General features: G+C 56.3%; 6 protein-coding genes across 6 annotated transcripts; 4 read left to right on the top strand and 2 right to left on the bottom strand.

Moving 5' to 3' along the window:
- Positions 1-1,990: 1,990 nt before the first annotated feature.
- On the top strand, positions 1,991-3,184 carry INS49_000069 (uncharacterized protein; the record flags this gene model as incomplete). The annotated part of the gene is made up of 2 exons (XM_043160907.1): positions 1,991-2,920; positions 3,068-3,184. 2 exons carry the CDS (start codon positions 1,991-1,993, stop codon positions 3,182-3,184), a joined length of 1,047 nt encoding a protein of 348 aa, XP_043029413.1.
- Positions 3,185-3,743: 559 nt separating this feature from the next.
- On the bottom strand, positions 3,744-4,967 carry INS49_000068 (uncharacterized protein; the record flags this gene model as incomplete). Its single annotated transcript, XM_043160906.1, has 1 exon — positions 3,744-4,967. One exon carries the CDS (start codon positions 4,965-4,967, stop codon positions 3,744-3,746), a length of 1,224 nt encoding a protein of 407 aa, XP_043029412.1.
- Positions 4,968-8,364: 3,397 nt separating this feature from the next.
- INS49_000067 (uncharacterized protein) lies at positions 8,365-10,237 on the top strand (the record flags this gene model as incomplete). Its single annotated transcript, XM_043160905.1, has 3 exons — positions 8,365-8,517; positions 8,609-9,933; positions 10,165-10,237. The coding sequence occupies 3 exons, from the start codon at positions 8,365-8,367 to the stop codon at positions 10,235-10,237; spliced, it is 1,551 nt and encodes a 516-aa protein (XP_043029411.1).
- A 1,568-nt stretch (positions 10,238-11,805) lies between these two features.
- INS49_000066 (uncharacterized protein) lies at positions 11,806-14,333 on the bottom strand (the record flags this gene model as incomplete). The annotated part of the gene is made up of 3 exons (XM_043160904.1): positions 11,806-11,900; positions 12,017-13,538; positions 13,902-14,333. 3 exons carry the CDS (start codon positions 14,331-14,333, stop codon positions 11,806-11,808), a joined length of 2,049 nt encoding a protein of 682 aa, XP_043029410.1.
- A 1,564-nt stretch (positions 14,334-15,897) lies between these two features.
- INS49_000065 (uncharacterized protein) lies at positions 15,898-17,177 on the top strand (the record flags this gene model as incomplete). The annotated part of the gene is made up of 2 exons (XM_043160903.1): positions 15,898-16,207; positions 16,273-17,177. The coding sequence occupies 2 exons, from the start codon at positions 15,898-15,900 to the stop codon at positions 17,175-17,177; spliced, it is 1,215 nt and encodes a 404-aa protein (XP_043029409.1).
- A 923-nt stretch (positions 17,178-18,100) lies between these two features.
- INS49_000064 (uncharacterized protein) lies at positions 18,101-20,540 on the top strand (the record flags this gene model as incomplete). Its single annotated transcript, XM_043160902.1, has 3 exons — positions 18,101-19,226; positions 20,013-20,177; positions 20,272-20,540. 3 exons carry the CDS (start codon positions 18,101-18,103, stop codon positions 20,538-20,540), a joined length of 1,560 nt encoding a protein of 519 aa, XP_043029408.1.
- Positions 20,541-20,747: the final 207 nt, after the last annotated feature.

Here is a 20,747-nt window from a genome sequence, read left to right as displayed (position 1 = left end):
CCCTGAAAGCACTCGGCTGGGATGCAGCACAAATATTTGTGATGTTAATTTTGAGGCACATCACTCCTCAAACCTGTTTCGCTCCACCAGGCGGACAGCTCAAGTCATTGCGTGTTAGCGACAGACACCGTGGCTGCCAAAGTTACCACCAAGATGTGACGTTCCTGCTCTCAGCAGTCGCCCTCTCCCTGGGCTAGACGCTTCCTTCGCAGTACAGACGCAGTGGCTTCGCGTGGGAGAACCTGCCTCGTCCGTGTGTCCACTTGCTTTGCCTGCCTGCGGCCTGCCGACCGTCTTAGCTGGCTCTACCACGCCTTCCTTCTGCTCGTGGATGCTGCAGGCGCTGTGGGTGCTGTACCGCGTCAGCAACGCGCGCCTTCCCTCATCTTCACTCCCTCCTCGTCCAAGCCTCCAGCGCAGAGCACGCCATAGGCTTGACGGAAGCAAATCGGCCCTGCTCTTCCGTTTCCTGCACGCGAGTTCAGTCAGTAGTCCGTGTCCTTAAAAGCCCACCCTTGCGTCTCGGCTTTTCAGAACGTTTTCCTCTTCTCTTCACCAGATCGGCATCGGTGGTTGTGCCACCCCCGAATCTGTCGGGTGATCAAGAAGACCTGACGGGACACGAGCCCTCCGGGGTGGCGTGGGCTGCTGGTGCGTGAAAGGTAAGGGCAGCTTCGGATAATCTTTGATTTCTCTTCGTTCTTGCAACGAATGGGTGGCTCATAGGGCGCCCAAAAAGTCGTCTTCCTCTTCGTTTTCAATCACCTTCTGCCCCCCCCCTCTTCTTTCATCACCATCGTTGGCTTGCCGGCGAGGTGAAGAAGGATATCTCCTCGTTTTCTTCCGTTCCTCGCCCTCTTCATACCTTCGCCGCCATCGCCGGCTTGTCCGACGCGGCGAACGAGGTTTGTGCTGTCTCGGTGTCAGCTGTTCTCACCCAGTCCGGCTCGTGTCCCGGCGCTGATTTGTCTTCGCCATGCTTGCTGCTCACGACAACAATGGTTGGCACGCATCTCCCCTGAGATGACGACTCGAGCAGTGACGGAACATCAACTAGGGCGTGGCGAGTCACAGTTGGACGTAACTGTTCTTCCTTGGATGGTGTCCCAGTAAAAAGATCAGTACGTTGCTGAGGCGCAAAGCCCAGAGGCCTTGTGATGCTAACGACGCGAGATGGGGGTCTGGTGGGAGCATGTTCCATGAGCTGTGCGGGAAGGGAAGAGGGGAGGAAGGATGGGGACAAGTTGGGAAGAGAGAAGTTGCTGGACTTGTAGGTGGCGGAAGGTAGAATTTAAATGCACAATGTGAGCATGAAAAATGGCGCGATCGTCAAGTGTGAGACGGCGCAAGCTGGGTGGGAGAATGGTGCCGGTCTTGTGCTCGCTACCAGGTATGGAGCTTGGTAGTGCCTGCCAGGATTATTGTAGCGTCAATGAGTCACCTCTGAAGCCTCAAAAGCAATGGAAAGACAATATGTTCGTTTTGAGGCTGCCATTAGTGTGCTGAGGTCTTGCACACGGAATGCCACCATGCGCAAGGCTGATTCGAGTACTGTGCCCAAGAGAGAGCGCGCGAGACCGGCCGATGGAGAGGCTGAGAGAACAGGTCCATGGTGCTATACTGTACAGTAGCGCAAAGTGAATTGACATGGGCGACGATGCTGTGATAGATTATTTGAGGCCATATTTAACACATTTATGCAATGTGGTGAGAAGCCGTCCTACCGGGTCCAGGGTAGCTTGGCAGGCGAGCAGGCGGGGAGCAGTTACGATCGGCAGGATGCCGATCGACGCCTTGTCTAAGCTAACGACGCTTGGTCTCAGCTCAGCCGACCGGATGGGGTAGGTCATCAACCTCGAAGCTGCAGATCGACTGGTTGCACGCGCTTTTATTCCGCACTTCCTGTGACGCCCAAGTGCATCCGGACCGTGAGACTGACATTTAAAAACACCCCCACATAGCTACCGCGCACGAAATCACAGAGGCCACGATGACTAGGTATACTCCTCCCCAGACCTCCGCCGTGCCCGGCCCGTCCTCGATCTTCATGCCTCCCACCTCCTCGACCTCGAGCGCGGGCCCAGCGCGGCGGCCAACGGCGACAACAGCCGAGCCCACCCCTCTACCAAATCGCCCACCGGCGGGCGAAGAGCAACAACAGCACGGCCAGGCGGACTCAGGCCGCAGGGATGATCACGATGACGACCACACCTTCCCCCTCCCCAAGCTCCGCCTGCACATCCAGGACGCGACGCACCCGGGCGCATCGCGCTTCCTCGCCGCCGTGGACGCCTCGGCCCTCCTGTCGCGCAGCGTCCAGACCGTCCTGCGGCTGCTGTACGTCTCGCCTCATCACCACAAGGCCCATGACGACGATGCCGACGAGAACGACACAGCCGCTACCCCAGAACAACTGCAACGCCCAGCCACGACCACAACCCACCGACGACCGGCAAGGCCGCACTACACCCCACCCCCGACGCGGTCCGTGACGCTCATACTCGAGGACATGCCGGGCGTGGCGTATACCAAGGGCACGGACCTCGACGGCGACCACAAGGAGATCCACCTGTCACTGGGCTACGTCAAGGGCATCCGGAGGGCGCCGGCAGGTCCTACTACTGCCATTACCGGCGGCCACGGCGGAGACGTCGCGGGCGCCTACGAGATCGAGGGTGTCCTGGTCCACGAGCTGGTCCACTGCTACCAGTACAACGGGCGTGGTGAGTGCCCGGGCGGGCTGGTCGAGGGCGTCGCGGACTGGGTGCGGCTCGAGGCGAGGCTGGGTGCGCCGCACTGGAGCAAGGACACGGTGCCGGATAGGTGGGACCAGGGCTATGAGCGGACTGCGTATTTCCTGGCTTGGCTTGAGGGCAAGTTCGGGAAGGGCACCGTGAGGAGGATGAACGAGGCCTTGAGGGTGAGTTTTCTCCCCCGTTGTTTCTCTTTGACTTCTGTGCTTCTCTGCTAGGCCGGGTCGGCTTTGGTTGACATGGTCCATCTGCTGCTCTTGGTGATTTGGATCCCCTTTCTCGGGATTACAGCTGACCTTGGGGAACCGGGACAGGTGCGCGAGTACAAGCAGCCCGAGTTCTGGGCCGGCTTGTTCGGCCACGATGTCGATGCTCTGTGGAAGGAATATCTTCGGACGCTGAAGAAGGACGACGATGACGGCCAGGGCTAGCTGTCGCCGCGCCTCCGTCGCGACCGCAAACGCGTGCGTTCAAGCTGATCGAACTTGGGCGATCAGAGCAGTAGGAGCTTATAGACGCCGGGGGAATGACTTAAGAGGGTCAATACTCGTAGACATTATAGTAAGAGGTGCGAGGGCAGTGGATATGGAATACCCAGCTCCTTAGATTGGTGGCGACACCGTAGACTGGTGAGTAGAAGCAGATCATTGCTAGCAAGCTGACCTGTACCATGGACATCACTTCTCAGCAAGAACCATAACATAGCTTAATTCAAACTCTCGCTTCTCATGATAACCTTCGGCTTGTGATCAAAAAGATAACTTTCAGCATGTTTATTGCTCGATGTACTCCTGAGAAGCGGTGTCTACGCGTATAGGAGACTCTTGAATCCGAGAACCGTGCGAGCATTTTCCCCCTTGACGCCGAGCCGAACAGAATTCCCTCCCTATTGCTCCGAAAGACCAACCACTAGAACTCCATAACCTGGTGAGAGACCTTAAGAAACAACTAATTCCAACCAAGTCAAGCATTAGCAGCGTCCACCTCGTCCTACGAGCGAACCGCAGGCCTGACACCGTCCTCGCTCTCGCTGACCACGCTGCCGACCTCGGTCCAGCTGTGCGCGGGTGTAGGGATGCCGTCCTCATCCTCGCTCAGCACGTCGTAGTACTTGGAGGCGGAGCCGTTCTGGGACGCGAGCTCGTTGGCGACATCGAAGCCGGAACCGGCGATTGAGGCCGAGTCCGTTGGCGTCAGCTGGCCCTCGCTGACCATCTCGCCGTCGGACATCTCGCTGAGCGGGGCGGCCGGGGTGATGGGCAGGGGCGAGTAGAAGTCGCGGCTCGACTCCTGGTTCTGCCTCTGGGCCTGCTGCTGCTGCTCGGCCCACGCCTGGATGGAGGCGTAGGCGTCGTGCTCGTCCTGCTGCATCTCCCGGTCCTGGCCGGCTGTCATGTACTCGTCCTGTCCGAGCTCGGCCTCCGCGACGGACTCGCTGGGGGTGGATGCGACCTGAGGCTGTGTGGCGTCGAAAATGACTACGCGTTCTGGCTCGACAGGGACGAGTTCTGGAAGAGACTCTGTCGCAGGGGACAGTGTTCGGGACAACGAGCTGTTGACAGGTCTGGGGGAAGCGGTATAGATGTCGTCGGTGGACAAGACCTCGTCCTTCTCGGGGGAGATCTCGCTATCCTCCAACTCGTTGTAGTCGATGCCGTTCTCGTCGGCGAAGGGGTTGGCGTAGATGGACGAGTTCAGGCCCCGCACGCCCTCAGACGCTCCTCGCCGCCTCACGAGACCATCGTCGTTGTTCCGCACATCCGCTCCGGTGTTGAAGACGTAGGTGCCCTTCTCGTTGGCGGTCTGGTCCTCCTGCAGGAAGTCGTCAAACGTCGTGCCCGAGCGGGTCAGCTTCTCCCTCTCCTTGATCTTCTCGTTCTCGGCCGTCTGCTTCTCCAGCTCTTGGCTCAGCTTCATGGCGTTCCAGTAGAGCAGCTCCTCGCGCTGGCGCTTGCGGGTCTCGTCATCGGCATCGACGTCGCCGGACTGGAGGAAGCCCTCGGCATCCTCGGGTCTGTTGAACAGGGGCTCCCCGTTGCCATTTTCGGGGCCGATGTTGTCGCCTAGCGAGTGGAGGGCTACAGCGATGCGGCGGCGCAGGTCTGTTGCCATGCGCTGGAGCTCGGGGGACTCGTAGATAGCGATGGCCGCGGCCACGGCGACGCTGACGGCGATGACGCCAGCTGAAATAGCGGCTTGGTTAATAGGAGGCATGTTCGCAGGTCTTGAAAAGAACGGTGTGAGGGGATGGGGAGGGCGGGATGGGCGGTTTGGCAGGTGGGTTGGGACAAGGTGGGGTCGTCCGGTGTAAGTGTGCCCAAGTACTGGGCGACGGGCGGTCGGTGCAGTTTAAGGGGATAAGCGAGGCCAAGCCAGAAGCAGAAGAATAGGTACACCAGTGAGGTCAAACCAGACGGTGCAGTGATGCCAACTTGAAGTATCTCGAGGAGGAATACTCGAGAACAGATCCAAGACTGGTTGGGTGATTGTCCAAGGTGAGCCGGTCTGGAGCAGCGGGCGTCGAGAGTGAAGAGGGGCGAACATGGGGAATTGCTTGCGTGGTCCGCGGCATGTTTGAGTCGCCACCCGCCCTTGGAGGGCGGCCGACGCAGCATCGGCCCTGGCACTCAGGCCTCCAGGCCCAGTTTGTCGGCCAGGCAGGCGTTTGATTCGCACCACTTTGCCTGTCTCCCACTCCGAGCCCCACGATGATCATCCGTCACCTGCGACTGCGTCCCGCGCCATTGAACGAACGGTCACTGGGGCCACGGAACGTGCGAGCGCACGCCCACGGGTGCGGCTTTGAGGGCATGCGAGATTACGATGCACAACGGTAGCAGCAGCGGCGGGAGCCGCAGGAACAGATGGCTGGATGAAATGGGCGGGCAAGGTTCCGGACAACTGACAGGAAACGGTGCACAAAGAAGCAACATGTTGCAGCTCATAACGTACCTTTGGCCGCTAATGGGACAGGCATTTTGATTCGACTTCTGGCTTCGAGAGGCTTGAGATGATGTTGGTGGTTCGTCTCGAATCGTTGGTTAATTGCCGAGGTCTTCCGGATCAGACCTAACCTGACCTGCTTGACCTTGGCTGCCCGCCCAGAAGATCAAATGAGAAAAGAGCGAAGGAGATATAGACCCGTGAGAAAAGAGAGATATAAGCAGTGGGAGGAGGTAGGGAGGGAGTGAAGGAGTGGGAACCGAAGAGCAGGAATCAGGCTGAACAAGACCGAGGTCGACGCGGCCACCTCGGTGAATCAATGACATGCGACCACTTTATGCAAGATAGGGAGAGGGAGACTGACAGCGGGAGCTCGTCCCCATCTCTTTCGCAAGCTGTGCCCCTCGCTTGAGCACCAGAGCCACACTACAGAGCGCTTGTCTGCCGCGGACCCAACCTGCCCACAGCCCAGCTGTCTGCATGGACTTTTGAATGGCGGGTACCTCGTCAGCCATGCAAACCTGGTCCTGACAGAGGTATCTTGTCTACAGTCAGCAGCACCAGATAGAGTGCAATGTGATGCCCTCGTGACGTGCTGGCCCCCATGCAGTCCTCTGCAGAGCCTCCAGTACCGCTGGCTGGACGGCCATGAATGCCCTCGGCAATGTCATACGTGTATTCGGCAAGATAGTCACAAGTATGATAGAGAGATACTCGTCGCTATAGAGTAACGTGCTTGACTTCTCGCCAATAAGGCCCTATCCTGGGGAAGAAAGGTCGTGATGGGCCAGCTCTTGATCTCACCCCTAACGAGGCGGGGTAACCCCCGAATAATGCAGGCTGTGCAAATATCTATGCCCCGAATCACAAGCACGTTACCATATGAGTCTGTGCACATGTTGACTAAGAATACCGGACTGCCTGTAGGACTCAAGGCCATCGTGCACTCTGTGTCTGGTGTTTTGCTTCTGCTTATTTTATCCTTCAGTGCAGGTTGATAAACGTGGTATAAGTAGGCAAATATCTCATAAACCAGGGGTTTCCACGGTTTCGTTGAGGAAGAGATCCAGGCAAGAGGGTGTTGTTAGACTGCTAATAACCATTCAGAATTGTTATATATGTATAAAAATCTATAGCACGTAGTGAAACCCGGACTCCATGTGGATGACCAAATGGCTACCCAGATCTCAGTTTCTCTTCCGTCGCCGGGACCGCAGGGCCGGGGAAGTCTGGAGACCGGAAGTGGGTTGGCCGGAAGTCGTCCCGGATTTCGCCGCCATGGCTTTGGGGTGAATGCGACTGTCATGGTTTGACTAACACTGGCACTAACAGGGCGAAACTGTAGCTTCCTGAAAGGGTGCTAAGCTGTAACATGCAGCTTGCGAGAAAGAGTTAATCCACTTGGTCATGTTGAGGCCATGTTTACTGGTACAGGAATCATTTGACAGTCTCACAAGCTGGAAAAAGCCCGGCTTGTCGCAGCCGGGATTTGGGCTTAGTCTTCATGTATATTATAGGGACATCCTTGATAGTTGACAAAAGAGTATACAAGCAAGGCAATCAGTCAGTCAATCCACGGCTGCGTCAATGAACACCAAGAATGGAATGCAGGGCCGTCACCTCATGTCCCTTCTTTCCCAATTCCCTTCCACTTCTAAGTACATCTTGAATGATAGTCAGATTCACCTTTAATTGGCACTTGACGCAAGTTCCCAGTCCGGGAATATTCTAGATGCTTCGGGACGATTCCATGAGTGACCACATGCAGTTTACACCGGTGAGCTGGCCTAAACAGTTGCAGCACAACACCCAGCAGGCTGGATTGAACAAACTCCCAGTCAAGACAACAGCTCCCAGCAACACACACAGGCAGACAATCAGTCACTCAGATAGAGGAACAGCCAAGCTTTGGTCTTCTGCTCTGGTGATAGCTGCTTTGCACCCGAGTCATCTCAGTCAGCCAACCTCGTTAGTCAGTCATCCGGTCACTCGGGTACTCATTTGGTGAGTTCCTGGCATAAACGTCACGGTTCCCTTAGCACCACCAACTAAGCCGCTACTGACGCAGGCAAAGAGAAGCCCCACCAGCACTGCTCGACCCTGTACCTGTCTGCCATCATCCCTGTCGGCACGTTAAGGCCTAGCCTGGCACCATAGGTATCTCCAGCTTCCTTCTGGAATCCGAACCCGAGAGTTCCATGCTGGCGAAGTCGCCATCTAACTCCTATGCAGTAGACCATCTATTCCCAGACTTGCCTCCTCATCAACCAAACAGCATCTCATCCAGATTTCCTACCTGTCCTTCATGCAACCTGTCATTCCTCGTTTCTACCACTCAGCTTCTAATGCTCATTGCGCTTTGTAGCCGTGTTCTCCGTCTGCACCAACGGCGAGCACTGCCCCTCTCCACCTCAGCCAACCCAACGTCAGCAGCGCCAGAAGGTGACACAGCTTGCAGCCCCTCTTGGGCGCACCTGTCGCCGCCCTCACCAGTTCCCTTCCCACGACGACAACATATTCCTGTACCACAGAACCCGTCGCAACCATCAAAGTGGCATCCAACGGGCTCAGAGCTGGCTTCCTCCTTGTGGGCCTTGGACTGACCGCCTTGGCTGCCCAGCAACAATCGCAGCGCCGCCAGCGACAGCTGCAGGGCACAAGACCCGCAATGGATCTTCCTGGCCCCGGCGGTCCTCGCCGTCGCCATCTTGACCTCGCCGACGGTCGCGAAGTTGTCTTTTGCCACAACTGCAACCACGAGTGGTACAACGACGAGCACGGCCTGCAGTGTCCTCGCTGCCATAGCGATGTCTGCGAGATAGTAAGGATTCCTATCTACTATACCTTCTCTTCCCCCTGCCCTGTCCCACCTTGCCCTTGCCCCAACTCAGTGGTGCTAACTTTTCTCCCAGATATCCGCTGACAACGATCCTCGCGATGTCACACCCGAGTCTCCCGACAGCGATATCCTCCGCGGCAGTCACTTTGGTCCCCACGACTTTGGTCATGGTCACGGCCACACCCACAACCACGACCATGATCACTTCTCTGACCCAGGCGAAGATGATATAGAGGATTATATGGACCCCCGTGGCCACGTACACAGCGGGCCTGGGGGCTTCATGTGGTCACAGAGGACATATCGCAGCCCCGACAGAGAGCAAGACACCCCTGGTGGGAACCCCCGCCACCCTCGCCCAGTCGACCCCAGTAGCGAACAAGAGATTTTCCAGCGATTTCAGGAGACTATCGACATGCTTACTGGTCTGCCCTTTGGCCCACCTGGCAGACGCGCCGCTCCTCCACCGGATGGTGCGCCCGGCGCAGCCGGGCCTGGCATGCGCACCACAACGTACCGCAGCCCATCGGGTCATACCAGTTTTACCATAACCACTGGAGCTATGCCGCTTCGAGGAGTCGACCATGATGATGGCTTCGATATGTACGCTCGTCCCCCTGATGACCGTTTGCCCAGGTCCCCAGTGGTTACGCTCATCGCTTTGCGCTCCAACACTAATCCCCCTTCCAGAACATTCAGCAACTTCATGGGCGGTGGAGGAATCCAGCCTCCGAGGGCACAGAACCCCGGTCTTGTTGGTGGTCTTGGTGACATCTTTTCCCTTCTTCTCGGCCCAGGAGGCCCAAACGCTGCCCATGGTGATGCGGTGTACACCCAGGAGGGTCTCGACCGGATCATCACGCAGCTCATGGAAGCCAACCCTCAGTCCAATGCCGCACCACCCGCATCTGAGTCGGCTATCGAGAAGCTGGAAAAGAAGAAGTTGGATCGGCAGATGATGGGCGATGGTGCAAAGGTGGAGTGCACTATCTGCATAGACGAGATGCACCTGGGGGACGAGGTGACGGTTCTGCCATGTAAGCACTGGTTCCACGGCGAATGCGTGGTTTTATGGCTGAAGGAGCACAACACGTGCCCAATATGTCGTGCGCCCATCGAAAAGCGAGGCGAGAACAGCGCTGGTGGCAACAATGGGAACGGAGGCAGCGGCGCTGGCGATGACTCTGGCAACCATCAGCAGCGTCGAACCCCAGGAGCACGCCTTGGCTCCTTTGGCGCCCTATTTGGTGGCGATCCCTGGTCACCACAGGGCGGATCAGGGTCTTCTGCACCCTCGGGCTCGCAGCAACACAACACGCGGGGTGCCCGAACTCCTGAGGATAGGGAGCGACGCCTGAACTCAATCAGAAATCTGGCGGGGCCATCGAGCTATGGAAGGTCAGCACCTGATTCGTCTCGGCACGGCGGCCAGCGAAGAGATTCCTGGTCGCCCACCAGCCCGGGTCCTACAAGCGTGACCTCGGCTAGAAATCGGTCGCCCTCAGGGCCCCGAGCAAGACTCGGCCGAGCCAATTCATCAGGTCTTGGAGGAGATCGTGACTCACAACCCTCCAGTCGTGGCAGTAACAACTCCAGCGGAAACGCAGGAGGCTCCTCCAACCCTCTTAGTTGGATCAGGGACCGCATCTCTGGCAACAGCGGCAATACCGGTGGGCACAATAATGGACGACGTCGTTCCTAGCAGGCACGTTCGGGCTCCATACAATTGCCCACACAGCCCCAGCTCGACTACCAGACTGGATCATATTTCATTGTGCCGCCATCTGGGGAGCCTCGAGTTGCAGGTAGAATGTCTGCTTTCGCAACACCTCCGCCAAATGCACGATCCGATGCCTCCCAGGGGTACAGTGTATATCCAGTTGTATCTTCTGGTATTACTCGTACACCTGAGGGCAGGCTCGTCATCAGATCACCCACCGCCGTGGCCAACCAGCCACCCTCCGGAAGTGCCAGCCAGCCCACCCCCAGGAATGCCAACAGACGCCGTCCGCCTCAATACCCGATGCCATGGGCCGGTTTCTAGCTCGTTCGGCCTTCATGAATATGTGGCTGAGGTTGTGGGGTGGGCTCAACCAGATGAGGTCCTCAACTATGGACAATACGATTACCAGCATAGCACCCTGCGTAGGGCAGCGCCCGGAAGCAAAACAGAGTAATCACATTAATTTCAGCCGGACACTTTTCTTTCCGGCAGGCACGACTATGGACTTGAGAGGCTGAATTTCCAGAAGCGAAGCGCGCACTGTGTCATTTCTATTATTGAGATAGGGAGGGAGGATAGACTGTTGTCGGTGTGGCCCAGGGAGTAAGTGAGTGGGTGGCAACCTGTGGGGCCTGCAGCATAGCATCCAGAGCCCGGCTCCAATACCCAGAAACAATCTTGATAGAACACCTCACTGGAGGCGGCTGTGGTGTGGGAACCTGAGGCTGCTGCTACACAACCAGCACGTGGACCGGTTCTTCCTTCCCGGAGGTCCGAGTCGGACAGACACTCGGTCAAGCAGCTGAGATGGCGAGGACTTGAAGGAATGAAAGGCAGATATCACGAAAGGGGGGTGAATATGGCATGGGATTCTCCTGGTCCTCTTATCAGAGTCGAAATAGAGGAGCCTTGACTAAGCTCTTTTCTTAGAGAATGGGATGCCACTCTCGTAGGGTTGTGATATGAATGTAGAATTAAGGGCTGGTGTGGGCATGGGAGGGAGAAAGGCATTGGCACATACTAACCCCTGACCCAGGTGCTGAGTCGTTCGCCGGGAGCATAATAGAGACCTATGGACCTGAATGACTACAATGATCAAAACACGGCTTGATGCAAGTCTCTGCGGAATCTCAAGACCTTGTTAGTCTGTGCTGTGCCCTGCATATGCTGGACGTGAAGGAAGACATGATGGCTAGCAAGTGTGTTATTGTGAGATGTCTTGAATTGTCCAGAATATGTTTAAGTAATTAAGACTTTGTACATGCTGCTGATGAGGACAGAATGAATATCAACATATTGACAATCAGGTGACTATGAACCTGCCATAATCACCCCACTCATCACTTAAGAGCCGCTCCTCAGGCCCCCGGCTGCCTCTAGCCATTATGTGAGCATTTGTTCCATATACCAGCCCCACCATGAGAAATGGCACAGATTGATCGAGATCCCTGAGCTGTGAGGTTAAGTGGAGAAAAGAGGGTTTATACATTAGCTATGCAAATTAGATACGGCTTCGGAGGTATGAGATCTCGGTTCTCTCATCCCTATCAGAGGAACTCGCTCAGCACCTGCGCCCTTGTCCGGGCGACCTCGGATCCGTCCTCGCCTTCTCCCATGCGCGTCATGATGTGCACCAGGCGGGCTGTGATAATAAGAAGAAGATCAGTGTCAGTCTCAATCCATTGGAGTAATAGATTAATTGAAAACAAGAAGCAGAAAGAAAACGAAAAAGAAATAAATCCATATATATATACGTACCGATATCCCCACGGCCCCGGACAAAGAGCTGGTCCTTGTTCACGACCTCCTCGCCGCCGGGCTCGCCGGCCGTCTCGCGGAGGACGCTCCCGATGCAGAGGGCCTCGAGGAAGGCGCGGTGGTTGAACACCCACCAGGTGCGGGCCTCGGCCTCGAAGAGCGCGTGCAGCATGAAGAACGCATTGATGGCGTCGTGCGCGGCCTCGAGGGTGGCGCGCACGTTGACGGGGACGTCGGGCGACTCGGACGCGTGCACGAGCATCGCGTTGTGGAAGTAGTTGCTCGTCAGCCACAGCGTCTGGCGCGCCGCGCGCCCGTTGGTCCGCGCCAGGGCCGCCAGGCTCTCGGCGTCCCACGAGCGGAACGTGTCCGGGAAGGAGCGGTACACCGCCCGGAAGTCGGCCACCAGCTTCGTCTTGTGGCGGGGGGTTGCGCAGATGGGCATGTCCAGGCAGCGCGGGGAGCAGATGCTCTCCTGTACTAGGTTCGCCAGCGTCCACGACCCGCGGATGTACGCCAGGTCCGTCGAGACGGAGGCGTTGACTGCTGTGTACCCGGGGGCCTCGTCCGCCATGTCGTCCACGTGGACGTCGGTGTGCGTGGCGTTGGGCGGCAGCGAGAGGAGCACCGTGAGGAACGTGTCCTGCAGGAGCACGGCCTGCCACACCTTGCGCCGCTCCTGCTTCTGGGCCGGGGTCGCGCCCGGCGTGACGATGTTGGGGTCGCGGTGGAGGCCCATGGCGTAGGCCTGCCTCATCAGGATGCCGGCGAAGGCCCAGCCGTCCGAGGCGTGGTTGTCGTTGATGAGGAAGTAGACCAGCAGCACCATGGTCTGTATGGATCTGATGGAGGCGGTGCTGAGGTAGGAGCTCATGCGCAGGGCCTGGTTGCTCGCAGAGGCGTGCATCTCGGCGGCGTCGGCCCTGTCGGCAGTGGTGGTCAGGCCGCTCTGGAGGAACTGCGTGCCGAGCGCCAGCATAACCATGATCAGCGCGACAAAGGCCGCATCAGACTGGTACTTCTTCTCCTCCGGAAGGGACCAGAAGTGTTCGTAGTCCTCGAGGAAAGACCGCTGGTCGAGCATGGGATACACGGGGTCGACGCACTCAAAGTATCGGCTTATGAGCATGTCGCACTGCAGCTTGCTGGGCATCATGGCGACGACCTCGTTCAGTTGCCCTTCACAGCTCCAGACGTTCACGAATGGGTGCGCTGAGCCCACGCCGAATACATTTGACCCTGTCCCGAGGGAGTAGGGCACGGTGGAGAGCAGGCCGGTGGACAGGGCGACGGCGGCTTTGGAGAGATGGTTGGTGGTGGACAGCACGCCACGGTCAGCGATGTTTGGTATGGGCGACCTGGGGTCTCCTGGCGGGCCTGATTTCTTCTTGGGCGGCTTGGTCATCCGTCGGCCGCTGGAAAGTGACCGTGAGGTCTCCTCGAGGAGGTTGGCGACGTGGGCATACTTGCACTCAGTCTGACGTTTTATGCAGGCCAGACAATGAGGTCTGCCTCGGTCACACTAAAGGAGGATCAGTTACGTGACTTGTGCGGGCACACAGAAGAATAGTGGACTGTTTGATGAACAAGATAAGGACAGTGTTGCCGAGGGTAGGATCATGAAGATCTCGTCTGCCAGGTCCCTCAAGCTGGACTGCACGTCATCTCTCAAACCGCCTTCTCCGTGCTCGCAACAGCTCCAACAGGCTCTTTTGACAAGATTGAGCAACTGTTAAGAGTGCGAGGCCAGGTCAAACAGAGTATGCAGAGCAACTGAGTATCATAGTTTTGAACGGGCACAGGCAGGTGAGAAGAGAAAGCGTCGCAGAGCGCTCATCACGGGTGGTGAAATCGAGCTGAAACGAGCCGGGGAAAGCAGGCTTACCTTTGTCTTCCTCTCAACGCACTCGAAACACGACAGCGTCGGCTTGTTTCGTTTCTGCTTCTTCCTCTGGGGCTCATCAGCCGCATCCTCGGGCTTTAGTTCCTCGTTGCTGACGTCGGGGTAGGCAGTGGAGCTCCGGCGGGTGGCTATGCTCGAGCGGTCGGCAGTCTGGTCCGAGTCATCCCGGGCCCCGGACTCCCTCTTAATATCTGGGCTGCCGAGCTCTCGCTTAGGAGAGCCATTACTCGGTATGGGGTAGGAGGAGGATTCCCTGCCGCCCGAGGGCGACGCGTAGATGGTGCCTGGGCTGGGGGACTGGGTCACAGGAGGGCGATCCGGCCCGCCAATGGGCACCCTGTTGTAGTGTATTGGCTTGGAGTGGGAGGGGTAGCGATGTGGATGAGGATGAGCTTGAGCGTGTGGGCGGTCCATCGTTCCTTATGGCCGGGAGATTCCCGATGGGACGGTGACACCGGAGGTGATAGTGACGGTGACAGCAGCAGTGACACCGCCCGGTGCTGTTGCTGGTGGTGGTGCGGTGCTGACACTGACAGCGACGCCGGCACTGGCACTGGGTACTATCGCGGAGGCTTGCCGGCTTGACGGCTGGCCCTATCCACTCACGCAAACTCAATTCTGTCGATCATGAATCAGTGTCGCCTTAGGTAGCACGAGCCCTCCCAGAGCCAAGGACAGGGCCGTTCCGAGTCCGAGTCCGTGGCCTCGGATCCTCGCGTGGGTTTGTTAGACGGAGGTTTCTCTTTGGCGGTGGCAGGCCGGGAATAAGACGAAGGGGGCCGGTGGACGACGAGTGTTTTCGGGTCGGAGGTTGCTGCTCGGGTCGCCGTGAGCTTATTCCCACTCTGTGGCCGGGCAATTACTTTTCAATCAATGCATGTGACCGGACACGACCGGCCTTGGCTGGGAACAAGGTCGTTTGTCGTCAATCAGGACTCTACCGGACCAGACGAGTTCGGACGGCACGAGATGAGACAGACGGGATGAGGGCAGAGCAGGCAGGTCGATAAGCAACAAGCTGGAGAATCCGGGCGGCGGGTGGGAGAGAACGTCTTGTCTGGCTGATGAGGGAGTCCGACTGGCCGTGTGGCCCCAGCGAGGAGGGGCGGGATTAAAGGGGAACGGTCGGGAATAGGAAAATGACTCGAGCACCGCGCACCAGTTCGTGAGGGGAAGCCGGGAACCGGGTAAACCGGGGCCACTTTACAGTACATGGCCTGCCTGTTCCCTCCTCCTCAGCTCGTGCCTCTCCTGCTTTTGTGGGAATACCAGGAGCCAGGATGCCCGCGGAAGCCCCTCCGCTGCCCCATATCCCGTCGTGCCTAGCCGTCTACGGCAAGAGGCTTGTCCCGAAGAAGGTTCCCGCTATCAGACGAATGGAGATGTTCACCCCCACTGAAACCACACAAACCAACTGAAACCTCACCCACACCCAACAGTAGCAACGAAGGGGCGAACTCTCAGCATTACAGTAGTATCTGTCTGTCCAGGCCAGACATCAATGTGACCTTGAACCAATGCTTATGTTCGCAGACGTAGGCATACATGTTCATGCAGACAAGTACAAGTGTAATCTATTTATGTGTACACTTATAACACTCTCTCAAACGTGCTCATCTGTCGCGCAAGAAAAGACGCGACTTCTCCTATTTTCTGTCTTTTTGTCTTCTACCAATTATGTTCATAAGCGCTGCAACCGTCCAGGCCCAAAAGATGACGGGTTCGCATACTGCATCCTGGCAGGTGACCACTATGCAGTAAGATCAAGGCGAGAGAGACGGGGTGCAGACGTGTGGATGCACAAGCCCTTTTGTGGTTGCGTGTTCGCACCGCATCTTATCAGGCCTGCCTCGGATCATCCTACCCAAAAGGTGGACGGCCGTCCTCTCTCGCTTCGCAACCGGGGTTTGTCACAATTACCTAACAGCCGACCTCATCCACGTCGCAAGATCGCAAGATCCAACCCACCCGGAAACGCATGGCCACCTATCTCTCAGAGACGACCAAGCTCCTGGACAATATCCGTCCAGAGTCTTTCCAGTCAGACGCAGACCGGTATGAGGCCAAGGAGGCTGCCCGGAGGCTTCTCGCCCGCCTGGAGACGCCCTTTGAGCGGGGGTGGGCTCTCACCTCGGAGGCCTCGGTGCTTGTGTCTGGTCTGATAGTCTTCCACGACCTTGAGATATGGTCCAAGTGGGTTGAGCTCAACAAGAGCCGTGGCCCGATTCCACTATCTACCGACCAAATCGTCGAGATGTGCAGTGCTCCAGCCGAGCCTAATCTCCTCCGTGAGTTTGGGTCAGAATTTCGTTTTCTGTCCTAGAGTGAATACGAGCTCAAGCCTTTGCTCCAGGGCGATTCCTGAGGCACTTCGCCGCCCTTCATGTGCTTGAAGAGACCGCGGTGGATGAGTGGAAGCCGACGTCTTTCAGCCTCGCCATGGGTGACGAGTCGACGTACACTAATCAGCTGGTGCGAAGCGGCTTCAGCCACCTCCACCCCTGTGGCGTCAACCTGCCCTCGTTCCTGGAAAAGAACCAGTATAGGGAGCCCCTGGACCCCAAGAAGTTCGACAACCATGTCGATACATTCGGTTGCGTCTTCTTTGACTATTTACAGGAAAACCACGCCGCGGGCTCGAACTTCTTCGGCTCGATGGTTGCTATGGGAGACCACAAGATGGACTGGACAGAGGTGTACGACACAACAGGCCTGGTTCAAGGCGCCGATCTCACTGGGAAAACACCGCTATTCGTCGACATCGGCGGCGCAAATGGCCTGGACACAGCCCGCCTGCTCTCCAGACATCCAGACCTCCCCGAGGACGTAGGACTCGTCGTGCAGGACCTGCCGGAGGTGACCAACACGCACGGGGCCAAGGAGAAGCTCGACCCGCGCATCACGAGGATGGAGCACGACTTCTTCAAGCCCCAGCCCCTGGGCGGCGCCCGGGCCTACTTCTTCCACGCCGTGTCCCACGACTGGCCGGACGAGGACTGCGCCCGCATCTTTGAGAACGTGAAGGGGGCTATGAAGAGGGGCTACTCGAAGCTGCTCATCTACGAGATTGTCTTGCCGGCCAGGGGCGCCACGAGCCTCATGACTTCCCTGGACTTGCAAATGATGAATGTCCTGTCTGCCTTGGAAAGGACAGAGGAGCGCTGGGAGAGCTTATTGGAAGGCTGTGGCCTGAGGATTGCGGGTATCTCGAGGCACCCGATGGCGGTTGAAAGTGTTATTGAGGCCGAATTGCCGTGACGGCTGGGCCAGTCCCAGTGTCCAGCTGTGCGTCCTAGGCATGTCTCTTATTGCCAGGGTCCTAGTCTCAAAGGGACTGGAGATTGTTGTCAGGATCGTCTTCGTGCAAACCCCCCCCCCCCCGCGTCTCTCCGAGTGCTTATACACTATTGGTAACATACTGCCTGAATAGCTATGAGAGTCGTCTTCACCCTCTTCTTGCCAGGCGGAAATGGTCTAAACCACATCATTTATCAACAGGCCGAGACCAGATCGCGGCTGGATATTGTTTGATTAAGCGTGTTTTGAAAATGATTCTGCGCCCAACTGAGTGTATTGGGATCCAAAGAAAGCTTGTCAATTTGAACGATTTTCTTTTCCAGCAGTAGACCAAACCTCCTTCCAGCTAGCCAGACGGAAAATAGCTCGGAGCTGACTTCAATGAACTTATTGACAGTCTGCTTGGACCAGCGCACGAAAATCGCATACAGACTTTCGAGGTGATCAAATTTACGGTTTGATAGAGTCCACACATTCTTCCTTACACAACCAGCCCCAGTCCCCAAATAGGTGAATCTAGGCGTCTCGCTCTGATCAAACTTCTACATACAACGAGGAAGTAAGTAATTACACGAGTGCATGGTCATTACGTGTGCTGGGAATTCTCATTCCGGAGGAGTGGCTAAACCATCGCCACACTTTTGACACGAATACACAAATGCGGAAACAACATGCACTGCATGTGGTCAGAATGCTGGCTAGTAGGAATGGCTGACGTGCGAACAACGTCGCACAAACACTTTGCATTTCAGGATTGGTCTTTACGTGCGGGGTGCTTACTAGGAATCTCAGGCTGAAATGAAAGACAACCTGGTTTTGCCCACGAAAGTTGCTTTGGCAACCTCCTTCGACGCACCTAGGTCGGGTAGCCGACACTCGACACGATGGCATTCCCTTCGGGTAGCGCCAAGGCTGAATACCAGCATTTCGTTCCACAATTCCTGCTCAGAAACTTCTCGAGCAAATACAAGCAACCAAAGAACAGCTCGGGGCGAAAGCCGAAGCAGGGCCATGGAGAAGCTCGGAGGATTTACCACGGGGAGCCGATCGTGAGCCATGTGAACCTCACAGCCGACGAACTGGCCGTAGAGGTCATCCCGGTCAGGCGCGTCATGGGAATGTACAATATGTACGAAGACCTGGGACAAGCGACAGCCAAGCAAAGACGCCACATTGAAGACATGTTCGGAGGCCTGGAGAAGGAAGCGAGTCCTATATTTCGCAAAATCATCGAAGCGGTCGAACAAGGAGACGTTGGACTCTGGCTATCGCGAGAAGATAGGAATATCTTGCGCAGGTTTTTATTCCTGCTAATGTACCGCAGCTCCCAGTCCCATCGAAGATTCCACCACGCTACACCTGACGAATACAATTCGGATGATGAGATTGAGTTGTACCAGTACATGCTCGACCGAGGATTCGACGGACCTATGGATGTGTGGTTTGATAACCTCAAAGCCATTGCGGAATGCAACATGGATTCCGACGGTCAGTGGATGGAAGATATCCAGGCGAGGATGTATCCACCGGACGCCAGGTGGTTCTGCCATCACACCCAACAGTCATACATGGCTTTCTGCTCTCCATCCGATGCAGATGCGGAATTCATACTGGCTGAGAATAGCTACAGCGTGTACGAACGGATCGACTCCTTCCTCGTCGACCCAACGACTGGAGCACAGACGGGTGGCCCCTGGGTAAACTTCCACTACTTCGCACCGATCTCGCCGAAGGTTGTGATTGTACTCAGGAGCAACCTCCTCCCTGTGCCAGAGGAGGACTTCGATGATGAGATCCGAGAAGAGAGAAACCAGTGGCGATCAGCTGCTGTTGATCAATGGTTCGGAGCTGGTCGTCAATCTGGGCTTGCTGATCTTCCCATTGCCAAGGCGCGAAACAACTACACTGAATTGATTGATGGGCAACTCAGAAAGCTCCAGCCGAACGCACCCATGTCCGGTGGAGACGGGTTTTTCTTCAAGTTCTTCCGAATTAACAACGATCACGTCAGTAAGATCAACTCATTCGTGCTGGACGGCGCTTGTTCAAGTGTTTTGTTCGCCTCTCCAAAGAATTTCACCAGGACGTTGGAATGGTATATGACAGACACGTCGCAGACTTGGAAGAACGTCGTTGGGACACAGGAAGAGATGCATTCGAAAGTCACAATGCTCAAAAAACTGTCCGCCCTTATGAAATCTCTGGGGTCCGATGCAGAGCCGGTCTGGGAAGAGTCTCCGACTGCGAAGTCCATGAGTACCACGGGAAAACGGCACAACGACGTTCTGCACTCAGTATATCAAATGATCATGGACGACATCATTAAGGATATAGACCGTGATTCCGCGATGACTGAATCCTCACCCACTCCATTCCTCAGTCTATATACGAAGCTTGGTAAAGTTGATGATTTCCTATTCTTGCAGGACGCTCGCTAATAATCCTTTCCCACAAGGGGGCACCTTGGATGCGCGCATTTACAATATCGAACAATCTATCCGCATGTTCAAACTGCGAATGATGCTTGCTGATTGGACCAAAGGAGCACCAGAACCACTGAGGCAGAAATGTGGCCGGATGCTCGATGACATATACCTGCGTCTTCCTCCTGTGAGGGTCTGGCTTTTTGCAAAGCGAGCGAGGAACGTGCTTCTCAGGCAGGCAGGAGCGAAAGTGGCCGAATTTGACCCGCTATTGGAGATTTTCGACAAGCCAGAGGATGTTGTGGCTGCTGGTGCGAGTTGACCCTGCTGCGATCTTTTTGCTTGAGACGCAATTGCGCTGACATCGTAATAGCTATCAGCCAAATCGCTAAAGGAGAGATTCTGAGTCGTCACATATATAACACCGCCATGAACAGCATTGAGAAGGATGAAATGCCGGGTCTCAACACCTGGGAGGCTGTCAAGGCAAGGGACTCCGAGCGTCGAGTATGGATGAACAAGTTTGTGTCTAGATCTGGTCAGTGCCCCTACCATCACAACGCATTCTCCAATCAAGAGTTGTTAAGATTTTCATATCGGTTCAATCCACGTCTGTTAAACGATCGCCGCAGAGCCAATTTTCCGATGTGGTCTTCCTGGAGTCAAAGAATTGGCGGCAAAGGAGCTGGCTTGGGTCTTCCAACACGGTGTCTGCCGCGAAGCCGAAGCTCGCAGGCATATCTTCGACTACCCGATGATGGTGGAGCTCTCGGTGAGAATGAGATTGCGAGCGAGATTTGCGAAGGGTGCTATGCAAGGATTGGAGGCGCTGTCGGGATCTGCCCTGCAGGTTTGGTTTGACATCACTTACCCGACGCCTCCAGTACTTGCGGCCCAGTAGGCTGCGGAGGTCGTCGATATGGCTAGTACATCGGGCTTTTGAATGCTTAACAGTATCACTAAGCAGAATTGGGCTCGGCTTTGGAGCACAGACGAGAACCCCTTCCATCAACGGTTTCTAAACTCTACAACACTAGTACCGCAAGTCTTGCTTGTAATCAAACAAATGGCTCGTCCTACATTTCAGAACTCTGTGACCTGCCTCTAC

The sequence above is a fragment of the Diaporthe citri genome (assembly GCF_014595645.1).
Source record: "Diaporthe citri strain NFHF-8-4 chromosome Unknown scaffold_1, whole genome shotgun sequence".
Taxonomy (NCBI): Eukaryota; Fungi; Ascomycota; class Sordariomycetes; order Diaporthales; family Diaporthaceae; genus Diaporthe; species Diaporthe citri.
Note: the sequence above shows the minus strand (reverse complement) of the source record. Positions and strands in the feature narration are given on the sequence as shown.